Raw genomic sequence first — 21,222 nt, forward strand, 5'->3', positions numbered from 1 at the left:
GATAGGCCATACCCTTAAGACAGCTTTCATTTTTCCTTATCCTGAGCCAAAATGTGGTATCCTTATAACCTTCAGAAGCTTATCCATGCTTTATTCTCCATATAATAAGTTCTTAAAAGAGATGGGAGGATGAATAACTTCAGAGGATTCTTCAGAGCCAGTCATGACCTACATCATGGAGAGACTATCATCTCCAAAACAGAGAAGGCCAAAGTCCACCTCCTTTCCTCTTTAAAGAAATGAATGCTTACCACTTTTAGATTCAGAACAAGAAATCTGGCATAATCTGGCAGCAATGAAAACAAGTTGGCAATGCACAATAAATAGTAAGAAAAATTACTCAGAGTCCAAGACTTGCTCCAATGTCACCTTCACCTCTGATGTCTCTGAAACCCAGGCAAGAAGCACTTCCTTTTGTTCAGATATGGTATAAAAGAACATAATATGATGGAAAGGGCATGGACATTGATGCTAGGAATATTCAAATCCAAAACCCTCATTTGCTACTTACTGGCTTATTGGTCTTGGACAAGTTATTAACTTCTATGAATCTCAGTTTCTTCATCTGTAAAATACAGACAATAAACCCTACCTCATAATGAGATACTGCTGTTCACAAAAGTGCTTAGTACAAAGAAAAGCATAACACAAATATTAGCTACAACTCTTATTATTACCTTAAAGAGCAGAATTCTTACAGGCTGGAAAGATAGGTTAAAAGAATCAAAAAGGAATTTAATGAAGATAACCCAAAATCTATGTTACCAGTTTAAGGCAAGCTCTTGTTAAGGGAAAAAAAAAAAAGGATCAGAGATTTGAACTGACTACATACTTACTAGGGGTCAACAATGAAAACAGAACACTTAAAATTTAAAAAAAAAAAAAAACATTTTTTAAGTGAACAACAACAACAAAAAGAATGAAATCAAGTTTCATAGAGTTTAAAACAAAGGAGGGGTTGCACTATCTCCATACAGCTCAAATCTCAAACAAAGCTCAAATCTCAAACAAAACTACTGAATGTCACATTTTAAGATAATGCAGACAAACTAGAAGTTATTCAGCAGGGTAAGCAGGATGAGGAAAAGATCTGAGATGCAGAATGATTTAAAGACCTTTGCGTCTGACTCAGGCAGATGGGCTGAAGGCATTCCCTGGGGCGGGACCAGCTGGGAGAAGCCATAGGGTGGTAGGGTTCAGCCTAACCCAGAAGACTGTGCAGCAGTTAGAGATGTCCAGCAGCATGCAGGCTCAGAGGCACAGAGCTGAGCACCTTAAAAGATTCTTGAATGGAAACAGTTCTGAGTGCTGGTGTTGCCTTCTCTACTAGCACTACATCCATCAGTCCCAAAGGCCTTATTTCTTTGACAGGACTACCACTCCATACCTGTCCAAGTAGTTCACAATATTTGGGTTCTTGTTTTCCCTCATGACCAGGATCTCATTAATAATCAGCTCTTTCTTCGGCTGCTGCTGAAGGTTCATCTGCTTAATGGCCACCTGAAATCAAAGTACATTCAATGTATAACCAGAGTCACTCCGAATTTACTGAGCACCTACTAAGTACCAGACACAAACACTTAGGAGACAGAGATGAATAAAATATGGTCTGAGCCCTTGAGGAACTCACAGTTTATCACTGGAGACCAATGGTACTCAATGCAAAGTCCAGCTACATCATCTGGGAATGTGCTGGAAATGAAAAATTTCAGGCCCCAACCAAACCTACTGAATCAGAAATTCAGTGGTGGTTTTTTTTTTTTTTTTCGGGGGGGGGGGGTTGGTAGTGCGTGGTTTGCACAAATTTTCTATTTAATGGAAAAGTTCACTTGCTAAGTATAAAGATCATTTATTACTTGGCATTGGTATTGGTGTCACTGGAGGTGAGGATAAGACATGGTTATGAAGAATTTAAATGAGGAAGTAAAAAAATTTAAAAACTGATCTTTCCATTTATCTCTCTACCTTCTTAGATCTCTACTTAATCCAAGCTCAAGTATGGATAAATAGGGACTTCCTTTTCCTCAAAAACCCTGTATTTTAACAAGCCCTCCAAGTAATTCTAATGTGAACCAAAGTTTGAAGATCAAACTTGCTACAAAATACTTATATTAGAAAAGCACTTTTAAAACTCACAATATAAAAGAGGTGTGCTTTAACAAAGCCCACACAAAATGTTACAGAAACATAAAGCTGGCAAGAACTCTTTCACACGATCAATATAGAGGCTTCATAAAGGGGAGATGCCTTTTTAAACTGTGGAAAAGTAAATCAGAGTTGACCAGGTTAAGAGAAAATAGAGAAAGGGGATCCTTAATGTTTATGTATGAAAAAGATCTTCATAGGCTTTTTGTCTATAGAAATAAACAAATTTTCACATAATACCAATTTAAGGAATATGTTAATTTCCAAGGCACTTTTGCATCCATTTTTTTCAGTGTGTCAGGTACTACATACAATATTCTCAAATGTATTTCATTTAATCCTCTGAGACACGTTATGACTTAAATATTACTACCGACTATGTCTGACAGATGAGGAAATTGTAATTCAGAGAGGATATGTGACTTGTAAGCACAACAATTCAGTAGCAGAGTCAGGATTAGAATCTCAAAAGCAATGCCCGTTTATTCTGCACACAGAGCCAGATTAATCTTCCCCACTGTACACATTTGATAACACTCTCTCAGATTCAAAATTAAAAAGGTTCCTGTTCCTAGAGATGTTCCTTGGCCCAACCTTCAAAGTCCTTCGAATCTGACCTCTATCTTACTTCTTACTGTATTCTTTCATATGCTACAATGAAAGATGTATGCTCATATCTGAGCCTCTCTCCATTTGGAACATCTTACACTGTTTTCACATGTTCAAAACCTTCTTATACTTTGTATCAGACCAAAAGAAATTTCATTCTCCAAACCAGAGAGGTTTTTTGCCTTCTTTAAAGCCCTATAAGACCATATTTACACATCTCTTATGGAACTCACCACATACTGAATTGTATGATGATTAGTTAGGGTGTGTATCTCCAGACACTTGAGAGCTCGTTTGAAAGCTCAGAATCCCTGGTGCCAAGCATAGTGCCTAATACAGTGTGTGTTCAGCAAATCTTTTTGGCAATGAAGAGGAAAAGATAGAATTCAGTGGGCTGATAAATACTTTGTTTTTAAACCATAAAGAGCATCAGCAATAGGCTACTTCATCCCACAGGACTAGACTTTAAATTATTTAAGGGTTTATTTCCTAGAAATAACATCGAAGAACGTGAACATCTAACAGAACAACTACAACTAGTCGTTCCAGAATCATCCAGAAAAGCAGAGGATGAATAATTCAACTTTTATGGGAAAACGCCACACTCTATTATTTCTTCAAATCAAGTATGGACAGTCTTCTGCCAAAAGTCATTTATCAGTAAGAACAGAAACTATTTTTTTGAAACATTCTGACCACCTCCACTCCCTACCCTAAGTGAGAAAAAATTGTTTTGGAGTAGGGTCTCCTATCAGGGAAGGCTTCTGGTCTGGCTACACTTTTCTTAACACCTGATGATTAGCTTTTTCTAACATGTGAAGAGGAAAACATTGATCTAAAGGCCCATCACATTAAGACTGTAAGCCCTTATAACACATATTAAGATCTAGACCCTGTGCAGTTCCTAAGGCCATCCTGGAGGATGGGACACAGCTTGTGAACTTCCCAGAGGTCACTGCTGGCAGCAGCAAGGGAGAAGAGAGGCAGGCCATGGATGACAGAGGAGGGGACAGTCCTTTCCAACAGCTACTGACTAAACATGGGCTAGGCTAAACACCCTTCACCTGATCAGATCCCTCTTAACTCAAGCCAGCAGACAGCACTCCCATAACAGGAAAAAGCTAGACTTGAACTCTGAGGGCCTAAGCTCTGGGGCTGATTCTGTCACTTACCAGCCTTGACCAATCACAAGCTCCCTGAGCCTCCATCTCTTTATCAATACTAAAGATAATAATTTCCACCCTGATTTCCCTTCTCATAGGATTCTTTTGGGAACTAAAAGAAATAGTGGCCAACATGTTACTCATACATAAGAAATTTAAATAATACAGTAATACAACAGTGAAAATGCTAATCACTGTCATAACTGCATTTGATGAGTACTTGGCATAGAGCAGCAAGAATGACAATATAATCAGCAGGAATGACAGCAAAAACCAACCACTCTCCTGCCACACAGTGTTAGGTGCTCGACTGACATTGTCTCTATAAAACAACCCTGTCAAGTGAAAATCATCCTCTGCATTTTCAGATAAGAAAATAAAGACTAAGACTTACAAGGAAGTTTCCCAGTAAAGTTTCCCAGTTTTCAAAGCATCTTCCAGTCTATTTTCTCTATTACACACATTCCCTCTAAAAATAGGCTTGAAAATTAATTGTCGGATCTATAACTAGAAGACTTCCAGCACTAACATGCTAATCTTCCTATTTGTGACAGGAAATAGCTCTCCTTTCCCATCGGGTAACTCCCAATATGCAGTCACTCACAAAGACAGAGCATCCCGCCAGCTCCACTAAAGATTTATACTCCCTGGGGGAGAAAATGAGGCCTTCCTGGCTACACTGCATTAGCCACCCTAATGGACTTGCTTCCATTCATAGTTTTGTAACCACAAAGCAAGCACATGACATCAAGCTTGTTTCCTGTGGGCAGCTTCTCACACATGCAGCTCCAGACCTTCCAGAAACGAGCCAGCACCAGCCTGCTTCCCATCAAGGGCTGTGAGGCTCCAGAAGTCAGAAATATGACAAGGGGCCATGCTGCCAAAACTTGCTGCAGCCTAGCAGTCAGGAAAACATAAGTTAAGATTTTATAATCAAAAGATTCTAACCCAGACCTTGCTAACTGCTGGCAGCACAACCCCGCAAAAGTTACTTTAACTCCAAGCCTCAAATTCCTGATCAGTAAAAAGGAAATAATACTGCCTACTGTGTGGGGTTCTTTTTAGTATTGGTATAACCTCCTCTTTTCTATCTCTGCCTCCAATATAGCATATTTAAAATCAGCAAAATGATACCATCCTTCCTTCCTTACTTACTATTATTTCAACACAGGTTTCTGTCAGCACTGTAAGTTTTATATGTATACAACAGAAAGTATGATTTCTTACACTTATATATATATGTTTTTTAATGTCTGAATCTTTCATAGTTCTTAGCATAAGTGTAGTATAAAGCAAATGATCAGTAAACACTGTGTGAAATAAATATGTGCAGATAAAAGTTAATATATACGTAATTCTTAGTTTATGATGTATTTTTCACATGCATTGCTTCACTCAACTTATTTAACAGTCTTGTGAGGTGTATGTTATCATGCATATTTTATAAAGAAATAAAATTCAAGCTCCAGAGGTCAAACGACTTTTCCAAGCTTTTATAAGTAAGTAAAGGTAAACATCTGGGCTTCCCTTGTGGCTCAGCTGGTAAAGAAGCCGCCTGCAATGCGGGAGACCTGGGTTCTTTCCCTGGGTTGGGAAGATCCCCTGGAGAAGGGAAAGGCTACCCACTCCAGTATTCTGGCCTGGAGAATTCCATGGACTTTATACTCCAGGGGGGTCACAAAGTGTTGGACACAACTGAGAGACTTTCACTATCCACTAAAGGTAAACATCTAGTTATCTGGTTCTCACATCAAAGAACAATTAATAAATCTCTCAACATAATTTTTTTTGAAGCTGACTTACCCTCAGTGGAGCCTCAATATTTGCCTCAGACACTTGTAAAAGCCTGACAAGAGCACAGTGAGTTATGTGACTTCTCCAGTACATCATGGGGTTTCAACCACCAAACATATACAAGCAGGTCCTAGTAGCCTCCCTCAGAGGAACCCAACTCTATTTTCATTGGAACAAGAGGTGCCTCTCAAGTTCTGAGCCCCATTAGTCTTTGAACTAAGACCTTTCCCAGGTAACTCCCATCCACAACCCACCTGCCAACATTCCTGCTCTGCAACCAAAGCGTACAATGCAAAGAAACTTTAAGCATTAAGCATTCTAGATTCCCTTCCTGGATTCCTTCTGCTGAAGATAAGATCTTGGGTCATCAGGCCTTAGCAATAAGATTACAGATTTCCCAGCTTATGAAACATGAGAGACAAAGAGATGCCTCCAAATGAGAACTTCAATGTCTACCAGAATCCTAGGGACAATGGGAGACCCACTAGATTCGAGACAACAGACAAGGTTCTAAATCTCTTCTGTATCAGATGTCTCTCCTAGGCACCAAATTTGTAAAAATAACTGTCCACCAGGCAGTTTCACATGGCCTCTCAGGCAGTATCTAACTTCTTCAAATCTATACTTCCTCTGATCACTCACTTGGGCTTCCCAGGTGGTGCTAGTGGCAAAGAATCCACCTGCCAACATAGGAAACACAAGACATGCAGGTTTGGTCCTCGGTGGGGAAGACACCATGGAGAAGGAAATGCCCACCCACTCCAGTATCCTTGACTGAAAAATTCCATGGACAGAGTAACCTGGTGGGCTATATTCCATGGGGCCACAAAGAGCAGACACAACTAGAACACACACACACACATCACTCACTTGTGAGTCATCCTCACCAAATTCTGTCAAATCTACTTAAAGTGAAAGTTTAGTCGCTCAGTCGCGTCCAACTCTTTGAGACACCATGGATTGTAGACTACCAGGTTCCTCCATTCTTGGGATTTTCCAGGCAAGAGTACTGGAGCGGGCTGCCATTTCCTTCTCCAGAGGATCTTCCCAACCCAGGGATCGAACCCGGGTCTCTCACATTGTAGGCAGACACTTTACCATCTGAGCCACCAGGGAAGTCCCTCAAATCTACTTAAGTACCTCTCAAATACATCACTTTTCCCCATTTATAACGTGCTACCACCTTAGTCCAGACATCATCTCTCACATGGAATTACCCAATAACCTGCTGAGTCACCTGCTCCACTCTTATCTCTTCCAATCTCTTCTCCACATTGCAGCCACAGTAACTTTCCAAAATCTGTAATTTCACCATGTTGAAAGACTTCTAGTCTACAATAGTAAGAAACTAGAAGAGTGCCTGTTGAGCTAAGAAGGGCTAAAACTTAACAAAAAAGAGTAAGAAACAGTAAAACTGAAGGAGTAGTAGTTGGTGGTGGATACTTACCTCCTGTCCTGTGGCTACATCCATTGCAGTGTACACAGTGCCCGAAGCACTGAACAGGTATGGGAAAGAAAAAAAAAAAAACAGGTGTTAGATGAGGTGACATTTGTCATATGAAGCTCTCCACACACAATCTGGCAATGCAAGTGTTAATAAAAATAGTAGCAAAAAATGATCCTCCCCTCCCCGTTGTCTCTTGGACTCTCATGAAAGGCAGTATGTAGCAGCAAAGAGAATATAGGCTCGAGTGGCCATCAGGAAGTGAGGAAAGAAAGTAGGGACAGAGGAAGAAAGCAGAGAAATACTGGAATAATGCTACGAAAATGAACATGTCCATTATAAATGACTAAAAATCTCACTTTATGCCTATAACCATGAACTCTGTATATCTATGAGTGGTATGCAACAATATTTGTAACCTTACATGACAATGTGTCAGATTTACATGATGTGATTGGAAGAAAATTAAAATCCTATGTATTCTTGGCAAGCCCTGTGATTACGCTTTCCAGAGAAGTCATGTCAATTCAGAGAGAAAAGTCACTTTTAAGTTTGCCTGGAAGCCAGAAATTATGGTCATCAGCTTCCAAACTACAACTCTTTAGTTAGGATTTTATTGTAGCTACATGTCAGGAAGTTGAGATCAAAGATATGGACAATCAAATAAGGACTGGATTCTCTACATTAGCAGTTACTTCCTCATTACTAATCATCCTACCCCTAGCCATCTTCTGTTATAAAATTGATGTCCATATTCCTGTCCCCATTCCCCCTTATCCCGCCTGATGTACCATTCTTAAAGGGCAAAATGCCCAGGCCTCACAGGACTGGACATTTTCAGACTGCTTCTCCATGATTACAGAGGAAAGCTACGCAGGCCTACTGGGTAGTACTTAATTGTTTCCAATAGACATATACTTAGACACATGAATTCCAAGTCAAACAAACAAAATTCTTCACTCTTAAAGGGAAAAAAAATTAAGCAAAAATTATAATAGTACCAATTTATCATATATATGTGATATGTATAGTTTTTTTTAAGATTTTTTTTTATTGAAGGTTAATTGCTTTACAGAATTTTGTTGTTTTCTGTCAAACCTCAACATGAATCAGCCATAGGTATACATTTATCTCCTCCCTTTTGAATCTCCCTCCCAACTCCCTCCCCATCCCACCCCTCTAGCTTGATACAGAACCCCTGTTTGAGTTTGCTGAGCCATACAGCAAATTCCTGCTGGCTATCTATTTTATATATGGTAACAAGTTTCCATGTTACTCTTTCCATACATCTCACCCTCTCCTCCCCTCTCCCCATGTCCATAAGTCTATTCTCTATGTCTGTTTCTCCACTGCTGCCCTTTAAATAAATTATTCATTACCATTCTCCTCCTAGATTTAATATATATGTGTTAGAATACGATATTTGTCTTTCTCTTTCTGACTCACTTCACTCTGTATAATAGGTTATAGGTTCATCCACCTCATCAGAACTGACTCAAATGTGTTCCTTTTTATGGCTGAGTAATATTTCATTGTGTATATGTACCACAACTTCTTTATCCATTCATCTATGGATGGAAATCTAGGTTGCCATCATGTTCTAGCTATTGTAAATAGTGCTGTAATAAACAATGGGATACATGTGTCTTTTTCTACTTCACTTTCCTCAGGGTACATGCCTAAGAGTGTGATTGCTGGGTCATGTGGTGGTTTTATTCCTAGTTTTTTAAGGAATCTCCATACAATCTTCCACAGTAGCTGTATCAATTTACAATCCCACCAACAGAGCAAGAGCATTACCTTTTCTCTATACTCTCTCCAGCATATATTGTTTGTAGACTTTTTGATGATGGCCATTCTGACCAGTATGAGGTGATATCTCATTGTGGTTTTGATTTCCATTTCTCTAATAATGAGCAATGTTGAACATCATTTTATGTGTTGTTAGCCATCTGTGTGTCTTCTTTGGAGAAATGTCTGTTTAGGTCTTTTTCCCACTTTTTGATTAGGTTGTTTGCTCTTCTGGCATTGAGTTGTATGAGCTGCTTATATATTTTGGAAATTAATCCTTTGTCACTTGTTTCATTTGCTATTATTTTCTCCCATTCTGAAGGCTGTCTTTTCACCTTGCTTATAGTTTCCTTTGCTGTGCAGAAGCTTTTAAGTTTAATCAGGCCCCACTTGTTTACTTTTGTTTTTATTTCCATTACTCTAGGAGGTGGGTCATAGAGGATCTTGCTTAGATTTATGTACTGAGTGCTCTGCCCATGTTTTCCTCTAAGAGTTTTATAGTTTCTGGTCTTACATTTAGGTCTTTAATCCATTTTGAGTTTATCTTTTTGTACAGTGTTAGGAAGTGCTCTAACTTCATTCTTTTACATGTAGCTGTCCAGTTTTCCCAACACCATTTACTGAAGAGGCTGTCTTTGCCCCATTGCATATTCTTACCTTCTTTGTCAAAAATAAGGTACCCACTGGTGCATGGGTTTATTTCTGGGCTTTCTATCTTGTTCCATTGGTCTATATTTATGTTTTTATACCAGTACCATACTGTCTTGATGACTGTAGCTTTGTAGTATAATCTGAAGTCAGGAAGGTTGATTCCTCCAGCTCCAGTTTTCTTTCTCAAGACTGCTTTTAGGGTCTTTCATGTTTCCATATAAATTGTGAAAATTTTTGTTCTAGTTCTGTGCAAAATGCCATTGGTAATTTGATAGGGATCGCACTGAATTTGTAGATTGTGTTTGGTAGTACAGTCATTTTCACAATATTGATTCTTCCTACCCAGGAATGGAATATCTCTCCATCTGTTTATGTCATCTTTTATTTCTTTCATTAGTGTTTTATAATTTTCTGTGTACAGTCCTATCCTAGAGAATGTTCCATGTGCACTTAAGGAGGTGTATTCTTCTGCATTTGGATAGAGTGTCCTAAAAATATCAATGAGATCCATCTCATCTAATGTATCATTTAAGATTTGTGTTTCCTTATTAATTTTCTGTTTTGATGATATGTCCATTGGTGTGAGTGGGATGTTAAAGTCTCCTACTATTATTGTGTTACTGTCAATTTTTCCTTTTATGTCTTTTAGTGTTTGTCTTATGTATTGAGGTGCTGCTATGTTGGGTGCGTAGATATTTACAATTGTTATGTTTTCCTCTTGGTTGACTCCTTGATCATTATGTAGTGTCCTTCCCTATCTCTTGTAATATTCTTTATTTTACAGTCTATTTTGTCTGATATGAGGATTGCTACTCCAGCTTTCTTTTGTTTCCCATTTGCATGGAATATATTTTTTCACCCTTTCACTCTCAGTATATATGTGTCTTTAGTTCTGAAGTGTGTTTCTTGTAGACAGCACAAATATGGGTCTTATTTTCGTATCCATTCTGCCAGTCTGTGTCTTTTGGTTGGAGCATTTAATCCATTTACATTTAAAGTAATTATTGATATATATGTTCCTATTGCCATTTTCTTAATAGAATGGGGTTAATTTTATAGCTCTTTTTTCTTCGCTTGTATTTCTTGACTATATAAGTCCCTTTAACATTTGTTGTAAAGCTGGTTTGGTGTACTGAATCCTCTTAACTTCTGCTTGTCTGAAAAGCTTTTTATTTCTCCATCAATTTTGAATGAGATCCTTGCTGGGTACAACAATCTTGGTTGTAGATTTTTCCCTTTCAGTACTTTAAATATATTCTGCCATTCCCTTCTGGAGAAGGAAATGGAAACCCACTCCAGCACTCTTGCCTGGAGAATCCCGTGGACGGAGGAGACTGATAGGCTACAGTCTATGCGGTCACTAAGAGTCCGACACAACTGAGCAACTTCACTTTCACTTTTCACTTTCATGCATTGGAGAAGGAAATGGCAACCCACTCCAGTATTCTTGCCTGGAGAATCCCAGGACAGGGGAGCCTGGTGGGCTGCCGTCTATGGGGTCGTACAGAGTTGGACACAACTGAAGCGACTTAGCAGCAGCAGCAGCAGCATTCCCTTCTGGTCTGCAGAGTTTCTGCTGAAAGATCAGCTGTTAAGAATATGGGGTTTCCCTTGTATGTTACTTGATGCTTCTCCTTGCTGCTTTTAATATTCTTTCTTTATGTTTAGTCTTTGTTAGTTTGATTAGTTGGAGAAGGCAATGGCACCTCACTCCAATACTCTTGCCTGGAAAATCTCATGGACGGAGGAGCCTGGTAGGCTGCAGTCCATGGAGTCGCTAAAAGTCGGACATGGCTGAGTGACTTCACTTTCACTTTTCACTTTCATGCATTGGAGAAGGAAATGGCAACCCACTCCAGTGTTCTTGCCTGGAGAAGCCCAGGGACAGGGGAGCCTGGTGGGCTGCCATCTATGGGGTCGCACAGAGTCGGACACGACTAAAGCAACTTAGCAGCAGCAGCAGTTTGATTAGTGTGTGTCTTGGTGTGTTTCTCCTTAAGTTTGTCCTGTATGGGACTCTGTACTTCTTGGACTGATTGACTATGATTGACTATGACTTCCTCTTCCACGTTGGGGAAATTTTCAACTATAATCTCTTCAAAAATTTTCTCATACCCTTTCTTTTTCTCTTCTTCTTTTGGGACCCCTGTAATTTGAATGTTGGTGGATTTGATATGGTCCCAGACATCCCTGAGACTATCCTCAGTTCTTTTCATTCTTTTTACTTTATTCTGCTCTTCAGAAGTTATTTCCAGCATGTTATCTTCCAGTTTACTGATTCATTCTGCTTCAGATATTCTGCTAGTGATTCAGTCTAGAGTATTTTTAATTTCAGTAATTGTTTTGTTTGTCTCTGTATATTTTTTCTTTAAATCTTCTAGATCTTTGGCAATTGATTCTTGCATTTTCTCCATTTTGTTTTCAAGGTTTCTGATCATCTTTACTATCATTATTCTGAATTCTTTTTCAGGTAGTTTGACTATTTCCTCTTCATTTACTTGGACTTCTGTGTTTCTAGTTTGTTCCTTCATTTGTGTAGTATTTATCTGCCTTCTCATTATTTTTTTCTTAACTTATTGTGTTTGAGGTCTCCTTTTCCCAGGCTTCAAGGCTGAATTCTTTCTTCCTTTTGGTTTCTGCCCTCCTAAGGTTGGTCCAGTGGTTTGTGTAAGCTTTGTATAGGGTGAGATTTGTGCTGAGTTTTTTGTTTGTTTGTTTTTCCTCTGATCAGCAAGGCTGAGGTGGTAATTCTGTCTACTGATGAGTGGGTTTGTATTTTTGTTTTGTTTGTTGTTTAGATGAGGCATCCTGCACAGGGTGCTACTGGTGGTTGGGTGATGCCAGGTCTTGTACTCAAGTGGTTTCCTTTGTGTGAGTTCTCACTATTTGATACTCCCTAGGGTTAGTTCTCTGGTAGTCTAGGGTCTTGGAGTCAGTGCTCCTACTTCAAAGGCTCAGGGCTTGATCTCTGGTCAGGAACGAAGATTCTACAAGTAGTCTGTTATGGCATTAAGTGAGATTAAAACAAATATCCAAAAACGAGAAATCAAAGATAAACCCCAGACAAATGGCAGTTACAAAATCAGGCAAATAATAATTAAAATAAATGGAATATACACATATACATATATACCCAGGAGCAAAGTCAAAACAGTCCAACAAAAATAAAGTCCAGTAGATTGACCCAGCAAACAAAGGAAATCAAAAATTATATTTACCAGTTAAGAACAAAATTAACTAAAGTGCAAACTGGAAAACAAAACTAAAGCAAGGTGCCAAGTGGGGAATAAAGCAATGAAAACAAAAATAACAAATATGTTGAGGGGAAAGGAAAGAAAAAAAGAAATAATAGATATGCAAAGTTAAATAGAGATAGACGAAGAAGATTTATATACATTAAAGATTAACTGCAAGGGGAAAAGAACAGTAGGAAAGGCAAACAAAGGAATAAATATAAAAAATATATAATAGATTTTAAAAAATTAAAATTATAAAAAAGAGAAAAGAAGAAAAAAAATCAGAAGGAAAAAAAAAAAAGGAAACTTCCACAGAACTGCAAAAGTCCAATGTAGAAGCAGAGGTTTATAACAGCAATAAAAAGTGTGACTGTCAGAATGACCATCATCAAAAAGTCTACAAACAATAAATGCTGGAGAGGGTATGGAGAAAAGGGAACACTCTTGCATTGCTGGTGGGAATGTAAACTGATACAGCCACTATGGAATATGGTATGGAGACTCCTTAAAAAGCCAGGAATAAAACCACTGTATGACCCAGCAATCCCACTCCTAGGCATATACCCTGAGGAAATCAAAACTGAAAAAGATACATGTACCCCATTGTTCACTGCAGCTCTATTTACAATAGCTAGAACGTGGAAGCAACTTAGATGTCCATCAACAGATGAATGGACAAAGAAGTTGTGATATATATATACAACGGAATATTACTCAGCCATAAAAAGGGACACATTTGAATCTGTTCTGAGGTGGATGAAACTACAGCCCATTATATAGTGAAGTAAGTCAGAAAGAGAATATAAATATCGTATACTGACACATATATATGGAATCCGAAGAGATGACACTGATGAATGATTTTCAGGGTGGCAATGGAGACACAGATATAGAGAACAGACCTATGGACAAGGTGGGAGGAGAGGAGGGAGAAGGGGAGATGTATGGAGAGAGTAACATAGAAATTTACAATACCATGTGTAAAACAGATAGCCAATGGGAATTTGCTGTATGACTCAGAAAACTCAAACAGGAGTTCTGCGACAGGCTGAAGGGTGGGGTGGGGAGGGACATGGGAGTAGGTCTGGGAGGGAGGGGACATGGATATACCTATGGCTGATTCTTGGTGATGTATGACAGAAAACCACAAAATTCTGCAAAGCAATTATCCTTCAATTTAAAAAAAAGAATAAAAAATAAATAAATAAAATAAAATAAAAAATAAATAAATAAAAATTTAAAAAGTGAATATATGTATAACTGATTCACTGTGCTGTACAGCAGAATACTGTAATTACAACATTGTAAACCACCTATATTCCAATAAAAATTTAAGGATAAAAAAAAGTGACAATATACACATATACATATACACTCATAAGCAAAATCAAAACAGTCCAACAAAAATAAAGTACAATAAATTAACCCAGCAAACAAAGGAAACCCAAAATTACATCTACCAGAACAAAACTAACTAAAGCACAAACTGGAAAACAAAACTAAAGCAAGATGCCAATTGGGGAATAAAGCAATGAAAATAAAACTAACAAATATATTGAGAGGAAAGGAAAGAATCGATACGCAAAGTTAAATAGAGGTTGATAAAGAAGATTTATATACATTAAAGATTAACTGCAAGGGGAAAAGAACAGTAGGAAAAGCAAACAAAGGAATAAATGTAGAAAAAATAATATTTTTAAAAAATTAAAATTAAATAAAGAGAAAAGAAAAAAGAAAAAAATGGAAAACGCCACAGAACTGCAAAAGCCCAATGTAGAGACAGAGGTTTATAACAACAATAAAAAAAGTCACTGAGGGGGAAGAAAAAAAAAGAAGCTCAAAAGCTTAATTAGATTTCATAGTGCCAATAAAATTGACAACAACAGAGGGGGAAAAAAGAAAAAAAATCCAAAAGAATCTACAGAACAAGTCAAAAGATAATAATAAATGTTTTTCTTGAATCATTGCTGTCAAGAGTCCTTTCTCTCATGGGGAGTCACAGTCCACCTCACCTCTCTAGGATTCCCTCCAACACTGTACTGATCTCTGTACCTGCTGTGGGGGCAGCTCAGATTCTAATCTGGTCCTACTCCTGTGTGTTCTTGCCTCTAATGTCCACAGCTATCAGAACCAGTGCATTTTCTTTTGCAGGAGCTCTCAATGTCCTTTTACATATTCCACAGAATATATAAAAGTCTGACTAGTTGACCATGTGGATTTAATCTGCAGCTTGAACAGCTGGTGGGAAGGTTTGGGGTCTTCTTCCTTAGCCACATTGCCCCTGGGTTTCAACTGTGGTTTTATTTCCACCTCTGCATGTGGGTCATCCACTGGGTTTGCTCCTGAGGCTGCTCTGGAGGACTTCGGTTTGCCCCTGTGAGGGCCAGGTGTGGAGGTGGTGAGCTACTTGGGTTGCAGGGGTTCTGGCAGCGCCAAGTACTCAGGGGAGTTGGAGATTAGGGCAGCAGGAAATATAGTGCTCTCGAAGGGTATGGCAACCAGTATTGGTCAATATGCTCCAATATTCTTGCCTGTAGAACCCCCCCTCCCTAACGGAGAAGCCTGGCAGGCCACAGATTACAGAGTCACAAAGAGTCAAACACTACTGAAGTGATGCTTCGAGCATAGATACAAGACATTTTTTGCCTGTGGCAGCTCTGCCCCATTGAGAGTTGAGCATGAAGGTAACGCAGTTGCTTGGCTTGAGGGGACCCTGGCGGTGCCAAGTGTGCAGGGACATGGACTGCCTCTGCAGCAGGAGTTATGGCCCTATCAGAGTCTTTTTTCGAGCCTCTTATAGCTGGCTATCAGAAGGCCTGTTTGGCCAGTCTTTCTCTGTAGCTCCTCCCATTCAGGCACTTAGAAGGTTCCCTTGCCTGGGTCCTACCCTGTTGTTCAGCGCATCAGGCACATAGAGGGGCCCCCTTGGCTGGGGTCCTATTCTGTAGACCAGCACGTCAGGCACTTAAAAGGGCACCCTGGGTGGGGTCCTACTCTGTAGCTCAGTGTGTCAGGCATTTGATGGGCCAGGCTTTCTATTGTCCAGCAGCTCATGTTGGCATGTGTAGAGAGAGAAGTTATGGTGATGGCTCCACCCCTCTGTGTGTGACTCAGCACTATCATCTTGCTTCCACGGCTGCCTGGCTTTCCTCCACCAGCATTTCCCACCACTATCTCCTCCCTCACATCCCCTCCATTTGTCTCTCTGTAGTCAACAGCAGCCCTGGGATTGCTCCACAATCCCTAAACTCCAACTCCCAGCCACTACGCCTTCCAGAGGACCTGCATCCCTGTCCAGAGTATGTATAGCTGTAGCAAGGACTGTCTGATTCTCTTTCATTTAGGCTGCCACAGATCAGCTGTTTCACTCTCAGCCTCAAATGTTTCTCTTCTGGCTCAGACAATTGCCCTGATGTGGGGATTGGACTCTTGCTTCAGTTCCCCACTGGCTGAGGATCCAGTCCTACTAACACTCCTGTTTCTCCCCCTAGTTGCTTCATCCTACAGAGTTTTGCAAGGTTCTATGTATTCCTTCCACTGGTCAGACACTTCTGTCCACTCTCAGCTGGAATTCTGCATGCACTTCTGTGTCTGAAGGTGTATTCCTGACATATCCATGGAGAGAGATGTACTCTACGTTCACCTACTCTGCCATCTTGTTTCTTCTAAGATTTTTTTAGCTGGGCTATCTTTAAAGTCTTTATTGAATTTGTTACAATATTGTTTCTGTTTTGTTTTGTTTTTTGGCCCTGAGGAATGTGAGATCTTAGCTCCCCAACTGCAACCAGGGGTGCAGTATGGAACCTGCACCCCTCCTTGGAAGGCAAAGTGTTAACAATTGGACCACCAGGGAAATGGAATGTGGAAACATCAGCATAGGTGCTTAATAAGTCTTGCAATCCTCTCTTAGCACTAACATACCTGTCAAATAAGCAAGGACAAATCTTTTGCAGATAGTGCCTGTTTTGGGGCCATATACATCTGCATATGCATATATATATAATATATAATCAACAGGTTGGGACATAAAAGACCCTGAATCCACAATCCCTCTCCCTTAAATGAAGAAACTGATGTTCAGAGATAGGACCTGACTTATCCACACTTGTCTGTGTACCTTTCTTCTACATTCTTAGTATCTCAATGTAATTAGCTAAAGAAAATACCATCCCAGATTACTCAGAGGCAAGGAAAATAATGTCTTCTCAATGTGTTAACTACCTTATACTAGGTCAGACTCACAAACACATGTCTAATAGTAGAAGCACTGGACCAGGGAAAAAGGAGATCCACTCAAGTCCAGGGCTACTTTGAGGATTAAATTGAACAATAGATGCAAATAACAGTTGTAAGCTATGGAACACTGTACAAATACAACATCAGTATACTATGCATTACTTTATCTTATTTCAGAAGTTTATAGATATATAAGAAAGAAACCTGAGGAATTCCCTCGCATTCCAGTGGTTAAGAATCCACCCTCCAATGCAGGGGATTCGGGTTAGATCCCTGGCTGGGGAATTGAGATCCCACATGTCTCAGGGTAACTAAGCCCATATGCCTCAACTAGAGAGCCCATGTACTGAAAACTACGAAGCCCATGCACCACAACTACAGAGCCCACACACTCTGGAGACTGCACAACACAACTAGAGAGAAGCCACCATTCCGCACCTAAAAAATCCCACATGCTGCAAGGAAGATCCCATGTGCCACAACTATGGTGCCACAATTTTTGATGCTCTGACGCATCAAAAATTTAAAAAGAAAGAAAAAACAGAAAACTTCAATGACTTCATTAACAACAATGCTTTCATTCATGTAACACTGAGAGCTTTCTACAAGCCAGATACTTTTTTCAGTTTCTTTTTAATTTTAGCTAATTGGGTATCTCTATAGAAATTTCATTCTTTTTCTCTTTTATATAAAGTCATAACTTACCTAAATTAATCTGCACAAATCTTAAGTGTACAACTTGATGATTTTTCAATATGTACACACCTACATGTTCACCATCAACCCCTCAAAGTTCCCTCATGCTGCTTCCTAATCCTCCCAGACACAACCATTATTCTGATTTACATTAGCATGTATTAGTTCTGCCTGTGTTTTAACTTCATATAAAAAAATCACACAGTATTTGCTCTTTTATATCTGGCTTCTCTTGCTCAAAAACACTTTTAAGACTTATCACAGTATATTATAATTTTTTGTTTGTCTGCCTATCTCCTTCTGTAGATATGAGGGTCTCTCTGAAAGCAGATATGGTCCGATTCATAGCTGTACTCATGGCACAGTATCTAACAGAGATTCAGCTAAGATTTGCTGAATCGTACACTGAGGTCAGAATATAAGATCCAGAAAAGAAACCAGAGAGTAAGAGATATGATTTCTGTCATCCACTAGAAAAACAGGTCCCATATACTAGCAGAAGAGTCTGTGAGTTCTGTCTTTCATTTCATATTAGTGCTAGTAAGTCTCAGCACCAGGTAAAGAAGGTTAATATGGAAAAGCAGAGCTATAATTTGGGAAGAAGGTTTTTGTGCTAAGAAAATAAATGGTTTTCGCACTCTCAGTGCAGGGATATTTTTAGCAACAATGTCAGCTAATGGCACATCTCACATATTAAAACATAATTCTGGAAGCCTGAGATCAGCCTAATAAAACACCCTCAGATGGGTGAGGGGTGAGGTGGAGAACGAAGAAAAAGGTTTATAAGAGGCAAAACAAAAGCAAAATCATATATATCAGCACATATGATTTTAAGTCATTTTTCTAGGGAAACAAAAGGCGCCTACTAACCCTTGTCCAATCTTCTCAAACCGTGTGTATTTCTTCTTAGGATCACCCACACTCACTATGCTGCCTTTGAAAGAAACAGAGAACATAAATCAGTTTTTCCCAGATCAACAATACAAAATAAGCCCCATGTTCCCCCAACTCTGAGCCAGCAAAGATTAAAGAACTATCTGCAATACCCTAAAACCACACTAAGGTGCTTAGCTTTCCCTCTTAAGTTTCAACCAAAAGTTTCACCTCCTTACCACTTTTATTAATAGTACCCTAATCCATTTCTAATCTCCTAAAAGTTATTCATTCATTTTTAAATTCATCAATTCAATAAACATTTTCTAGTTTTAATATGCTCACTTATTATGCACTAAGCCCTAGCTTGAGTGCAACAAATGAAGACCCAGTTAATGGACCCAACAAATGAGACCCAGTTAAGACAGTCTCTGCTCTCAAGAAGCTGTAATCTCATACAGGAAACAGACACCATGTATAAAGTTCCATGAACATATAGTAATTGCTGTGATACAAAAAGAAGCAAAAATATAGACCAGGAAGGCCTCAGAAGGGAAATGAACCTGAATTAATTTTTACAGGGTTAGGAGGAATTTTCCAGGGAGAGAAAGTCAAGAATGGGTTACAAAAAAACTATTTTAAGTGCAAAAACACAGAGGTATGAGAAAGTTCACAGCTTCAAAAAAAAAAAAGTCTTCTGAAGATGGTAAAACTGAGCCCCACCAAAGGGAAGATACTTCCCCTCAAGGTCACACAGCAAAGTGGTGTCAGAGTTAAGATTAGGAGTTCAGGTTTGGTCTTCCACTCCAAAGCGCTTTCCAATAATATCAATTACTAGGATTTGATACTTTTCAAACACATTATCTCATTTGATTTACAAATGAGACAGGGACTAACATTCCTATTTAAAAGATGAGAAAAAGGAGGACCAGGGAACAGTAGAAAATTGCCCAAGACCCAAGTTAATGACTGTGCTAGGGCTTCAACCCAAGGGTCCTTAACTCTCAGGCCAATCTGTTTTTGCATAATCCTATGTTCTAAGTATTACTGTTTCTAAAAAAAAATCTGATTCAGAGAAAAAGAATACATACAGGAGTAAACAGATGCCAAGGTAAGTGGCTTTTCTTATTTCATCACTTCATAGAAGGGCTCTGGGTAAGGGCGAGGCTTCCCTCGTGGCTCAGACAGTAAAGAAATCTACCTGCAATGCAGAAGACTCAGGTCCCATCCTGGGGGCAGGAAGATCCCATGGAGAAGGGAATGGCTACTCACTCCATACTCTTCCCTGGAGAATTTCATGGACAGAAGAGCCTGCTGGGCTACAGTCCATGGGATTGCAAAAAGTTGGACATGACTGAGCAACTAACACTGGGCAAGGGCAACTTTGGAAAGAGTGAAAATTTTTTTAAAAAGTCAAATAAGAATTATCAGGATGAAATCAAAAGCCACTAAGCTAAGGAACCAGAAACCTCAGCTTTAGAAAGCAATGCCAGTGGGCAGACTTCACCAGATCAGTCACATCAAATCCTCTTTAGAAGTACATAAGTTCAAAGAATAAATCAAAAGCCTTCTCAGATGGCTTTTTCAAGCCTACAGGCCAACCCATTCCTTTCTTCTCATATGAATTCTCCTGCAGATTACTGAAAAAGAGAAACAAGCTGCCCTAATAATTCTCATCACTAAAAAGCAAAATGGGAGTTCCCACCTGACTGCAAGAAATAGCATGCTCTGATTACAGGAGCACAAGCTGCATGCTAATCCCAGATCTGTCACTTTTTGGCTGCATGAATTTTTGCAGAGCATTTAGCATTCCTAGCCTCAAATAACTTAACTGCAAAAAATAAGGATTATAATGTCTGTCTTCACAGGGCTAAAATGAGGAATAAATGTTCATTTGGTACATATTACAGGCTCACAAAATGTTAGTTTCCCTTCCTTCTTTTTCTACAACCAAATGGCAGATCTGTCTTCTGCCAACAGAAACATCAATAACCAACATAGCACTCTTCCTCACCAGGTTTACACAAGACCTCAGTCTTTCTCAACACAACCTTTCAGATTATATTGTAAGTAAAAGCTATTTGTCATCTCCATAAGCCATGCCTGTGGTAAGTGATTCCCAGCCTTTGAAGTGGGCTATTCACATACTCTCTCATCATATTCCCATCCTAACATAGCATCTAATCAGGGCTGGTGAGACAGAGGAGGTGGGTGTAGGGACGGGTGAGAAGAGGCACAGTCTGGCAAGATATAAAGCATAGCCGCCACTGACATACACCTAGCACAGAACCTAGATCTTTATAGCAATAGAATTCTCTTGTGCTCAACCAGTCACATACCAGAGGGAAATTAAAAAACCTACAAAGTGCTTACGTAATTTCTCCAAGATCTCCTCATCAGACATCTTAGGCTTCTTCTTCTGCTTCTCAGTATTCCGAGTCAGAGCATCAGGTGGAGTGGTATTATTCTCAGTAGGTGAAATGGGAGATGTAGCCACATCCCGAGTTGGAGTAATAGGAAGTGGTTCAATCACAGACCGTGTATATACCTGCATTGTTGGTGCAAACATTTGGTGAGGCCAGCC

General features: G+C 39.3%; 1 protein-coding gene across 9 annotated transcripts in view; it reads right to left on the reverse strand.

Annotated features, from left to right (window-relative positions):
• The window catches only part of PAK1 (p21 (RAC1) activated kinase 1), a 159,127-nt gene that overhangs the window by 18,537 nt on the left and 119,368 nt on the right, over positions 1-21,222 (reverse strand). For all 9 annotated transcript variants that reach the window (XM_086385751.1, XM_086385746.1, XM_086385750.1 and 6 more), the window contains 4 exons: positions 21,012-21,186; positions 18,636-18,699; positions 7,159-7,207; positions 1,388-1,500 (listed from right to left, as the gene is read on the reverse strand). In XM_086385751.1, coding sequence (XP_086241877.1) covers positions 1,388-1,500; positions 7,159-7,207; positions 18,636-18,699; positions 21,012-21,186 — 401 coding nt within the window. The remainder of the gene's footprint in view (positions 1-1,387; positions 1,501-7,158; positions 7,208-18,635; positions 18,700-21,011; positions 21,187-21,222) is intronic.

This window comes from Bos grunniens, chromosome 29, assembly GCF_055505025.1.
Source record: "Bos grunniens cultivar Pamir isolate PY7600 chromosome 29, Bosgru_T2T1.0, whole genome shotgun sequence".
In the NCBI taxonomy this organism is placed as follows: domain Eukaryota; kingdom Metazoa; phylum Chordata; class Mammalia; order Artiodactyla; family Bovidae; genus Bos; species Bos grunniens.